Genomic DNA, 12,585 nt, shown 5'->3' with positions numbered 1-12,585 from the left:
GGCGAGAAACAATCCCGCTGCGTTAATCGAGAAAGCGGAGAGGAAGGGGCACGCGAAGAAGAAGGAAGCGAAACAGTTGAACGTGGTCACGTCCGAGCAATTGGTGAAGAAGAAATTGGTGTGCAAGGACGGGGAGAGCCGGGGCGTGGGCGGCGCCGGGCAGAAGGCGGGGGAGAAGAGGAGGGGGAGCCAGGCGAGGAAGTGCAACGAGCTGAACATCCTGCAGAAGACGATCACCACGTTGGCAACGTGCGAGAGGCAGTCCCAGTTGGGGAGACAGACGAGGTCGAAAAATTGGACGATACCTGCCGCGTTGTCCGACAAGAAGCCCAAGATGCTGTACGGGTTGGTCAGGCAAAGGAGGAAACCTCTCACCAACTTCTTCACCAGGTTCTTCGACGTTCGTGAGAACGAGATCGCCTCGGACGAGTACTGCAACAACACGAGCAGCGTCGCCGCCAGCGGCAACAGCAACAACAACAACAACAACAACAACAACAACAACAACAAAATGGTCGCCGGCTGCTTGAGGATGGACAACCTCGCTTCTTCCGTGGGGAGCAACGAGAGGGGTCCGTTGAAGAGGCGGGGCGATCAATCGAAGTGTTGCAAGGTGTTGTCCCCGAACCAGAGGCTGGACGCGTCCACCTCGATGAGCGAGGTGACGCCAGAATTGGAGGAGGGCGGTAATCGGGACAAGAGCACCAAGGCCGAGGAAGCGGAAGAGTCGATCACCGTCGACCAATTGGACGACAATTTGAAGCTGATCGACGAGAAGGGGGGGGTGACGTCGAGCTACGAGGGATCCGAGAACGACGCGGTGAGCGTGTTCGAGTCGCAGAGCCAGAGCCCCAGGAAAATCTCCTCCCAGATCGCCCTTTTCCTCGAGAATTTGAACGTGAACAGGAAAAAGTCGCGATCCCTCGCGAGCCTCACCTCGTACAACCTCGACTCGTTGTTCGCCGACCCCTTCGAAACCAAACCCCCGTCCCAAATCCCCTCGACGACCGGGGGGGACGAGTTCGATCGGATCACGTCCGTGTTCTCGTCAAGCGAGAACGAGCTCAGATTGATCGCCTCGATGGATTTGTTCAGCGAGAGCAACGTGATCCCCGGCAACAGCAACAGCAACGGCTACATCTACAGCGGCAAGAAGGTGTCGAGCACGAGGCCGGGCAAGAAATACGGGAGGAAGAGCAAGAACGGGGGGCGGAAGCAGAGGGAGTTGCTGTGCAAGAGGCAGGACGTTATGCAGAAGAGGTGTCAATCGACATGCGGGGGGGCCGCGAACGACGACCCCTGCACCCCGTTGAAGAACGAGCAACACGGCAAGCCGTGCAAAGTGTACCAGGAGCCGTTCCCGGACGACGACCCCTGCGAGCAATTCTACAACGAGGATATCCACGGCCCGTTGTGCAAGAAGAAGAAGAAGAGGGACAAGAGGGAGAAGAAGTGCAAAGCGCCCAGGAAGGAGGAGAAGTGCGAGCGGAGGAGGGAGGAGACCAAGTGCGAGCCGAAGAGGGAGAAGAAGTACGAGACCGCGAAGAAGAAGGAGGAGGACAAGTGCAAGTGCCCGCCCGTGTTCAGGGCGCCTGGTTGCCCCCCCAAGGATTCCGGCGACAAGGGCAGTTACAGGAAATACTCCACCCTCATCTCGAAAATCAGCGTTTACGATGATTTCAAGGGTATCCTGAGTGTCGATCTTTTGAAGGATATCGTGGCAAAGTCCGAGCACAATTATCAAGAGAAGATGAACAAGATCGGCCTGTTGAACACGAGCGTGTTCAATCACGTGCCGAGTTCGTGTTACGCCGAAAACTTGCGGACGTGATCTCCTCTTAATTTTTTATTATTATTATTATTATTATTATTATTATTATCTTAATTTCGCTTTATTTTAGTTTCATTCCCGAGTATCGAGTTATCGAGGATCGATTCGAGCAAAGATTTTGGCCACAATATATATACATGTATATATACATATATATATACATATATATGTGTATTATTTTTTTTCAATGGCGCGAGCGTTTTGAACTTATAATATTACGTATAATATTATAGGAACGGGAAATTTATGAAATTTAACGAATTTATCCAACGTGTTTATTTTAATCGTTTATTTTTCTATTCCATTTCCAAGTTTCTCGAATAACGCGGAAAAATTCACGGAATCATTAGAGATAGATATTTTTAACCGTTTGTCTCTCAACATCTCGATTGGATACGATTGATATTTTTATGTTACTATAATGATATGTGAATCGTTTGTTGAATAAATGTTGTAATTTCACATCAAGCTCGACCTACTTTTTCTCTTTTCCTCTTTCAACCTCTTTCGACCTCTATCCACCTAACTACGCCCACGCGCATCCCTTTCCTTCTACGATAATAAACGAGAAATTAGAAAATAGCAGAAAAGAAAAGAAAAGAAAAGAAAAAAAATCCATCTCTGTGTTTTTAATTTTAATTCCAGCTGAAGGCTACGCCAGAAACCCTGATCAGGCAACAGCATCGTATCGAAATCGACGTAAGTCCCTATAAAAATAAATTTTCAGATTACAGTTACAGTTTAACAAATTAACAACCACAACTATTTATTTATTAACTAATCGCCTCTCTCGATAATCGATCGCGATTACTCCCGATCACGATAATCGATCGAGCAGCGCGTGAAATCGATACTCGTCGCTATGGCTCCACCTCCCTTCTGCCTCTTCCTCATCTCCAAAAAATTTTACCGTGAAATAATTTAAAGCAAAAACAAAAAAAAAATAATAAAAAATAGAAAAGTAAAAAACATTGCTCTAAAAAAAAAAAAAAAAAAAAAAAAAATAAAAAGAAATCAGTCAAAAATGTCGGATCATCCTCTCTCCCCGCAGAGGACGAGCACATCTCCGCTCGGAATCGATGGATCGATCGTGCAAGTCTCGGACCGAAGGAACAGGGGCCCTTTGTCGATCATCTCTTCTGAACCGAAGGTATTCACGATTACATCGATCAAAGATCACGGCGTTTCATGGATCGTCGGCAACGCCGTGAAGGATCAAATTGGCCGCGATGGAAAAATCACGAAACGGGAAATCGTGTTATTCGAAGAGGGTGACAGAATTCGTAATGACGATTATTTTCCTCAAGGAGAGGATTACGAGGACGAGATTGGCTTTGATAACAGGCAACCTCTGAAAGATTATCCGAACAAAAGGCGTTCGAAGGAGGAAGAATTGGACATGCTTCCGATAAATCCTAAGAGCGATACCCTAAAAAAGCCTTTGACGGATCGCTTCGAATCGTCGAAGAACGCTTGAGGAAAACTGGTGGAGAAATGATCGAACGTCGTTGAACACGTTGTCGATCGTTATATAATTTTAAGTTTAAACTTATTATCTTTAATTTATCTAATTTAAGTTTGTCACTTGGAAATTATGTAGTTAAAATTTTTCGTTCATTAATTATATACTCGTGTATCTTACATCCCCTTTTTTTCGTACATATATATATATATATTTATATATATATATCCTCGCTCGATACCAGAAAGATCGATCGCAGAAAGAGAATCTTTTTTCCGTCGCGAATTTCACCTTGCGATCGTGATCCATCGCCATCGAGAAACGATCGTTCGAAACCCATTGCTATTTTCTCATCCTTGTCCATTTATTATATCGTCGATTAACCCCCGTTGGTGAAGGAGGGAGGTGGACCAGAGGTAAGGCGTTGCACGATTGCGATTGGAGGAGAGAGAAAAAAAAAAAAAAAAGTTGAGAGACCTGAGAGAGATCTAAAACAAAAAAAAAAAAATAATAAAAAAATAAAAAACAAAAAAATCAACGCGTGAATATGAATATGTATCCAGGGTGTAGGAAAAATAAGGGAGCTACGATTGGGCGATCCTGATTGTGGCGAGGGTCCACCCGATTGGCACGATCAGAAGAGCCCTTGCCATCCACCAGAGGGCCCCTGTACACCCATGGAACCACCGGGCTATCCCTCGAAACCGAAGCCGGAGAGGAAGCCGTTTTGCGTAAAATGTCCACCAAAGAAACCGTGCAAAAAAAAGAGAGTTTAGAGAGATTAAAGAGTTTGTCAGGTGTCTCGCACACCAAGAGACAGAGGGTACGTGGAGATAGCGGCAGATGCAGCGGGCAAAACGATCCCCTCTATCGATCGAAAATCTCTATTGTTCGTGTCGTAGGCGAAACACGATCGAATCATCCCGTTCCTGAGGCCGTCCTTCAAGTTCTCCATCGCGGCGATTGGCAATTTCCGAGCCAAAAGCCCGTACTGTCTGGGATCCTCCTTTCTCCATGGCTGGAATTTGGCGTCTTTTTCGAGGACACGTTACGATAGCTACGCCTTCGCGAGAAACTTTAGCACTCTTCTCCCGCCGTGGCAGCCAGGAACAACAGTTTGTCTGTCGAAAGAATTGTCGAGATATCTGCGACAAGAGCAAACGAGGTTCTTTCGAGAGGACGCGATCCTTATGACCAAGACGAAGGAGAGGAAACCGTGCGTGCCATGCGATAAACGTCCTCCCCAATCGAAAGTGCCTTGCAAACGACCGTATCAACGAGAAAAGCCTTGTCCACCGCCGCAGAAGTGTATACCACCCCTTCCACCGTGTTGTCGTAAACGACCGGTGAACCCAAAGTGTCCCATCCAACCACCATCTCCGTGTCCGCCTCCTTGCCCGATGCCATGCCCGAAAGTCGAGGAAGTCGAAAAACCTCCACAGATCAAAATATGCTATCGAAAGTGTCCCTTACCTCCGAAATTACCCAGACTTCCGAAATGTCCCAAGCTTCCTGTTCCACCGCCACCTCCGGAGCTACCTAAACTGCCCAAACTACCCAAGTGTCCGCGTCCTTGTCCGCCGCCTCCTGCGCCAAAACCGCCCAAGTGTCCAAAGGTACCCAAGCTCGAATGCCCACCTCAAAAGGAATGTCCACCGCCACCACCCTGCGAGCCTTGCCCTTGTCCACCACCCTGTCCGCCACCATGTTGTCCACCTCCGCCACCTTGTCCACCCTGTCCAGTACCGATGCCGTGCCCCAAGCCTCTTCCTTGTCCGCCACCACCCCCGCCTAAGATCTGTCCACCATGTCCACCATGCGCGGAATGTCCGCAACCTCCTCCTTGTCCACCCCCGCCACCGTGTTGCCCTTGCCCTTGTCCTAAACCACCTCCACCTCCTCCATGCCCCAAACCTTGTGTAAAACAAGCCAAACAATCTGACAACCCGATCGGGTGTCCCAAAGGTGTCCCGTCTTGTTCTAAATCTTTCAACCCTAAGAGGAGCCAAAAAAGCAAGAATATGAAGAAAAGAAGTTTGTCCACGTATCACGCTCCATCTAAATTTCTCTCTCGAAGAATCGTTCCTCGAAGAAAGTTCCACGTGTTTTCGATGCTGTCCGAGGATAAAAAGGATAAAAAGGATAAAAAGGACAAAAAGGATAAAAAGGATAAAAAGGACAAAAAGGATAAAAAGGATAGCTGCACGAAAATGGCAGATATCTGTGAACAGCAAAAAGACGAATGTGTTATAACACCTTGCGAGAAGGAGAAAAAGAAGAAGAAAGATGTGTGCGAAGGTAGAACGATGGTAAAGTTACAAAAAAAGAAGGAGCACAAGGAGAAGGAGGAGTGTGTAGAGAAATGCATTCCACGGGGAAAATGTGAATTGCCCGATTCTCCTAAACCACCGAAGATGGAATACGGGCCCATGGATTGTCCACCTCCGAAGTTTGCCAAGCCCAAACCTTGTCCAGATGTCCCGGAATCCAAATTTGAGTACTTACCTCCGTGCGAGGATCGCGTGAAAAAGAAGAAGCAAACATGCACGCCACCGCCTCTTCCGAAACCACCCACGGAACCGGTAATACTTTGTCCCTGTCCAGCTCCGCCTAAGTTGCCCGCTGGACCGTGCCCCTGTTACGATTTTAAGAAGCCAAAGTTAGCCAAACCAAAATTCCCACCATGTCCGAAGAAGGAAAAGTACGTCTGTCCGCATGAATCTACTTTATGTCAATTCGATCCGACTTGTACAAGGAAGCCGACCTGCGATCTTGACAAGAGGAAGAAGAAAAAGAAATAGGTAAGAATATTTTGCTATAGTTTTTGCTTCACTTTTTTTGCTTTCATTCATCATACGATGCATATGAATAGTGAAATGATTTGTTCTATCACTGAGCGTATCTATTTGTATATACATTTTATCGTACGTATTCTTGTATCAACGAAAAATAAACGTTGCATCACGTTTGATACACTGATACGAAGACGCATGATACGAAAATACTAAATAATGACGATGATGCGATGCATATTTGATGATTAATGATATGTTACGTATGTTGAATACATATTGTTAGTAGCAAACAAAAATTACGTAAAATGAATATTTTAAAATATTAACTTTTATAAATCGATATTTAAAGAAACCTATCTTTATATCTGTATATTTGAAATTATTTTGAAATAATTTTTATTACTTACGCTATTTTATTAACAAATTTTATGATATGCTGAGTCGATTTTATTTAAGATTGATATTCATTATTATCGTAGATAATAACATTAATTTTTTAATATAATTCTTTTTTAGATTTTGTTTTATATTTCAATAAGTTGAGTTATTATTTTATTAACTATCTAACCTCCAAGAAATTTCTTATATAATAACTGTGTAGTATTCTATGGAATAACACTCTTGATATAATGAGATAAACACTTAATATTTGACACTTAGATATTTTGAATTTTTTTTCCATTTCATTAAAAATTTTTTTATGATAAACACATATAAGATAAAAATTGTTCGTTCACACCTTTCGTTTTGTAAAGGAAATTGCCCCCTGTTGATAAATTAAGGAATTAAAATGTTGAACTTATGGCGAGGCGGCTATATGGACGACAACTTAAATCATATTAGATACTGAATTCAAAAAAATTTGATATTTTCATAAAGTATCGACACATTTAATATTTTAATTTTCAGAGAAGGAGAATTTCCAAATGGACATCAGATGTACATGAAGATGTACAAAATTGCAATTTCTCATGAGGTCTATCAGAAATTGATATTTCCTTTCACGGATCGATAGTCGTCAACGATATTTTCGGTCGTTTCGTTCGTCAGCTCTCGATCCAAGGATTGGTCGAGCACCAATCGAAATTATCCAACACGATGTCTCATCTTTGTGAACCCACTCCAACGATCCGTGGAACGGGACGCAGAGGGCGAACGAGTCGACCTGTTCGTGTATATTCTTTGTCGTGTGCCTGACGTCGCGTTTTCGTCTTAAATTCATTCGTTGTGCTGCCGAGTCTTGTCACGTAAAGGCCCGACAATCGTGAGAAAGGTGAAAAGCCGTCGTTGAATGTGGCAGACGTCTCGAAAAATTTTTCGCCAGTTTCCTAACCTCTCTCTGTTTTTTTCGGACCGAGCATTCGAAACATTATCCTTTTCCGATTCGAACGACAACGAAACGAGCTTTGTTGGGTCACGCGACACTCGATATACATTCGATTAGATTTTTTTAAAGAAGTCCAAGTCTAAATTCGTATAGACCTTGTGAGTTAAGGGATTGATTTTTGCGGAGAACGAAGAGGAAGGGGGATACGAAGAGGAAAAGAAAAGGGATAGGCTCGGGAAAACGCAGCAACAGAATTTTTGAATAATTATCTTATGTGATTCGATCAAAATTTCCACGTACTCTAATCGCAAGGTGAAAGTTCCGCTAACGAGACCAAAGACAAATTGTACAAACATATATATCATACGTCAATAAATCCAGTTGTAGTTAAAATTCTCGCTTGTATCGGTAATTAAATTTTTAAAAAAAATTATATTTTTATTCAAACGAAGTGAGACTGATTATTATTACGAAGAAGTAGAATACCAGGTGTAATAACAAATGGGATTCGATAAGCAACTCAATTTCGATTGGTAAGTTTTTACACAATTTAAATTTTTCAATTATAACGTAACAAAAAAAAAGACAAGCGAAAAGATATAGATTTCACCGGCAAATGAGTGACGAAACATCGAATCGAGATATCTCGACGCGTCGCTTTGGTGGTTCTTTCTGTCACGCACACGACGCGGAAACCATAAATTCCTCGGTCGATTCAACGAATTTGCGAGTGTCCGATCGCGTGGGCTCGTCTGAGCAATAGACAGCGCGGAAGGAGAAATTGCCATCAAAAGCGGTTCGTTACAATAATATCGACATTTATATACGAGCCGGGTCCGGACAGAGGAAGCGATAGATAGTGGGGTGAAAGAGGGATGTAGAGAAAGGGAAAAGGATACATCGGGGTTCTTATCATTTTATTATTGGGGTGTGCAGCCCCTCCATTCCAAGAACGACGCTTTACTTTTACCTTCCATTGTTTGTCTCCCTATCGTAAAGGCTTAAGGGCTGTTTCCAAACGCTCGATTCGATTATCATCCACGGGTACCTCTTTCTTGTACGTTCGAGACGCGCCATTACATACTTTTTGCTCGTTCGCGAAAACGAATAATTAACGATCCATTTTTTCGTTAGTTTTTCTATTAGTTTTTTTTTTTTTAATTGATTTTTTTTAATTGATTGATCAATAAAACAAAAATTTCTTATGCACGATGAAAGAATGTAGTTGCAATCATGATTGTGCAATGTGCAATAATTATATATTTTGTAATTAACTTTTTCGATATTTTGAATTTATTTCATTTTATTTATATTTAGTTTATTTATCATATCGTTTATTATAATTATAACTTTACAAACTTTGTATGGTTATAACTTTTTATTATATCCAGATTATATCTAGAAATAACATATACGATAGAAAATATGATAAAAATCTTGTAAGCGGTACGTGTAATTTAATTCATTTGAAAACATTCCATTTTTGATTCTATTCATGATGATTCCATTCACATGAATTCAGTAATTCGCAATTTAATGATCGTTCTACCGTCTATCAATCAATTTCCCTTCTAAAATTGTCATCGTGTAAATAACGTTAAAAGTGATCAACGAAACAATGATCAAAATTTCATCCAATGAATCCTCTCGATCGTTCGCTCGATCTCTTGGAAAACAAGACGACACTTTTGCCGATGGCTGTACCACGGGCAAATATCGCGAGCATTATCACGGACGTTCACCGTGATTGGTCGGATTCGAGGGTGTCCTCTCTTTTTCCTCCCTTTCGTTCGACCAATAAGTGACGTTTCCATTGGAGAAAGGGCCCGAAGGAAGGGAGAGGGAGCGAGATCGAGAACAGTGGGGTGAAAAGCGGTGCAAGAGGAAGCGGTGCAAGAGGAGGAGGAGGAGGAGGAGTGGGTGGATGGCAGAGGCGGCGGAGAAGGCGGCGGAGGGTGTTTCGGGTCGGGGGTGGTCGCGAGGGTGGAAGCTGCGAGGGCAGAAAATTCTACCCCTTGTGGAAGTGAGTCGAACGGGTCGAGGCTGCGGATGGAAACGAGCGGGATGGATAAACTTCGAAGCGAAGCGAAGCGACTGTCCCCGTGGCTGATGCATAATTCAGGAATCGTCACCGGCGAGGATATTGCCAATTTGGCGTCGATGAAAATACGATCGGATTTGTCGGCTACCCCAGAATGGCTCGTCCGACGTACATCCAGTGAATTTAACACCTTCGCCCAACGTGCCGCCACTGTACCGTGCGAAATTGCATCGGAGCCAATCGCCGGATCGCTCTAATATTCTCCTTGCTTTTCACGCCGTTCTCTCCGGTTAATGGCTTCCTGTAGGGGGCGCTTATCTAAACCCCGTTCTTCGAGATCGAGATTCGGTGTTATTTTGAAATTTGACAAGCATCCAAATGAGAATCTCCCGCTTTTATCCGGAGTGGGGGAGTTGAAAAATATCTACGTACCGTTAGATTGTTGTAGAAAATAAAATATGACAATTTATGATAGAATTGACAAAATTTTCAACGTTATAAAATTTGATTTAATTTCATTCCAAGGCAGTGTTTCTCAATCTTTTTGGAGAAACATTTTTTTTCTATAATAGTTAAATAAATTGAGACTGTATTGTATGATATTTCTATTTTCCAGCAATGTATTGAAACAACATGATAGACATTTAGACGGAATTTTAAAAACGTCATATCTCTTAATTATGATCTCTCTCTCTCTTTGCAAGCCTAAAACAATTTCTTTACTCGTTAATGGATCAAATTAAATCAATTGAAGGAAAAAAAGTTGTCGCTGCGACTCGGTTTCACGACAGGCCTGGAATCTATATTCGTATATTTAGAGACAAATCTTTCATGCCTGTTATACGTAATTCATTTTTTCCCCCCTAAAGAAGATTTCCATTTTCGAGAAACGCTTCCTTTTATCCTCTCTCTCTCTGATGCTGATCGATGAAAGATTATCGGTTCTTCATGGTTTCCTCGTGAAGATTTTTCGAGGGTGTGTAGCGCGGCTGGGGGACGATCATTGAACGTTCTACGATTTTCCACGGACACGGGGACGCCCGACCGCCATGAAATATTTATGGCGAGAGCACCGGGGTACAGCCACGATGAAAAGAATACATTCGCCGCCGATTCAATTTGTCAACGCGTCGTTAATTACGTTATTATACGATCCTCTAAGATACTGAAAGCGTCCGTGTCATCAATAACTCATAAATACTCATCTCGTGTCCGTTGTCTAAGCAGAAAATCCGCTCGAAGAAAAAATTTTAGGATAGGATTATAATTTCTTTTTATAATAATTTTGACGATAATCGAGTAGAAAACAATCGCAGGAATAATATATATGATTGTTAACAAGATCATCTATCATTGTTGCAATCCTTTTTTTTTTTTTTGATATTTAAAAATATCTCTTCTTTTTATCATACAAAGCAAGGAAAATTAAAAATAATTGTTATAATTTGTCCTGCAGCAATTATTCTAATTATCCTTATGAAATATAATTGATAACGCAATTATATTAAAATAAATAGTAGCAATCTTCTTCTCTCTTCATGGAGTGAGAACCACTGATTCAAAAGGAAGTGATCGGTTGGTATTGCAGAAATCCAATGATCCACATCTGTTGTATCTACCGGAACCTGAAACATTGGCAATTTATCATTATCATGATCGCCCTTTAAAATTTATACTTTTCAATTACAATCCTAACGCAAACACAATGATCCAAGCGTGATATACTTTAATTTCAACTTGTCTTGATCTTTAAGAAATTCAATATATATTTCCACGATATAGATCGATCGGTAAAGTAGAAAATATCGACAGATTCGACGGATCAAGTGGTTCTGTCTGTACGGCTGTCGATCACGAACGATTCCTCGAAAATCGATAGAGGCGACCGATTGATCGAGAAAGACGGTGAACTGGAAAAAGGTTTGATCGCAAATTTATTCGTCGGACAGAGTGAGGGCTCGGTGACTTGGCCAGCGGGCACGAGAAGGCGGGAAGAGACCGAGATTTATAGCACCGGATGCGCGAATACGGTAGAACTTCCTTGTATCCGGTTTGGCGAAAACTTTTCTCTGCGTACGCCTGTTCTGTGCTTCCCTCATTTTTTTTCCCCCCCCCTCTCCCTATATATACGAGAACGCGCTTCTTTTATCCCTCCCTCTCGTTCGAATTTCTATCGGGAACGACAAGAAAAAGTTCGATAACGAGTAAACGTTATAGAATCCCTCTTAGTGAAATAGTGAGATCTATATATATATATATTTTATTATATACAATATATAATATATAATAAAATTTATAATAATATATAATATTTTATTATAGGAAGAGATTAGTACGTAAGGGATGTTTGGATAAATAAATAAAAAAAGTTTTTTAGGATTTAAAAACATCTACAAGACTAAGATAATTTATTCACGTTGCATCATAAGCGCATAAGAAAAGAAATCTTAATTCATAATTCAAATTTCAACTTTACGTTTGATTGTAAAATTAAAATCTTCTTGTTTGATTGAAACAAAAACGAAAAATTATTTTGTGAAGTATATCTTGTGTACCAATAATTGCAGAGTGAACAGAGTCGCGAAAAAAAAAGAAAAAAGGAAAAATTTAAAAGATACCCTTAAAAGATCTTTCTTCGCAGAGTGAAACAGTGTTCGAGTTGGAAAGGAACAGAGCGGAGAAAGTAAGAAAGAAACTCTCTGGTAGCTCTGATAAAATGGAGGACGTTTGTCCACGCTTACCTCCTCTTTTAAGGTTCTTGTAGCGTCTCGGAAGTACGAAATCTAATTTAAACTCCCGCCCGATCGCGCCGCTTTTCCTTGCCTTGGAAAATCCCTTTCCACGGCTCTCTCTCTCTCTCTCTCTCCTCCCCCTGTAAACCGGACGCCGGTTTAAAAAGTTCCACGATCCGAGGAACCGATCGAATCACCAGGGACACCGGAGCACGGAGAGTGCTTGATTATTTTCACAAAAGCGGCAGCAACGGCGTTTTAAATTGCGTTTTAAAAGTCGTTGCTGCTTTCCTCCCGGGGTTGGATCGGGGATAAAGAAGGGAGAGAAACTTGGAAACGTTTGATCTTTGCTTCCTCGTCCTTCCTTACAATTAAACAATTATCGTCCATGATCTGT

The 12,585-nt window shown here is 42.1% G+C and overlaps 1 protein-coding gene and 1 long non-coding RNA gene across 2 annotated transcripts in view; one reads left to right on the top strand and one right to left on the bottom strand.

Moving 5' to 3' along the window:
- The first annotated feature begins 2,855 nt into the window (after positions 1-2,855).
- Positions 2,856-6,094, top strand: LOC107992529 (ras-associated and pleckstrin homology domains-containing protein 1-like). The gene is made up of 3 exons (XM_062072167.1): positions 2,856-2,981; positions 3,857-4,024; positions 4,196-6,094. Exons 1-3 carry the CDS (start codon positions 2,856-2,858, stop codon positions 6,092-6,094), a joined length of 2,193 nt encoding a protein of 730 aa, XP_061928151.1.
- A 4,710-nt stretch (positions 6,095-10,804) lies between these two features.
- The window catches only part of LOC133665861 (uncharacterized), a 60,153-nt gene continuing 58,372 nt past the window's right edge, over positions 10,805-12,585 (bottom strand). The window contains exon 4 of the long non-coding RNA XR_009829285.1: positions 10,805-11,081. This is a non-coding gene — a long non-coding RNA (uncharacterized LOC133665861). The remainder of the gene's footprint in view (positions 11,082-12,585) is intronic.

This window comes from Apis cerana, linkage group LG3, assembly GCF_029169275.1.
Source record: "Apis cerana isolate GH-2021 linkage group LG3, AcerK_1.0, whole genome shotgun sequence".
Classification (NCBI taxonomy): domain Eukaryota; kingdom Metazoa; phylum Arthropoda; class Insecta; order Hymenoptera; family Apidae; genus Apis; species Apis cerana.
This window is presented reverse-complemented; position numbering and strand designations above follow the sequence as displayed.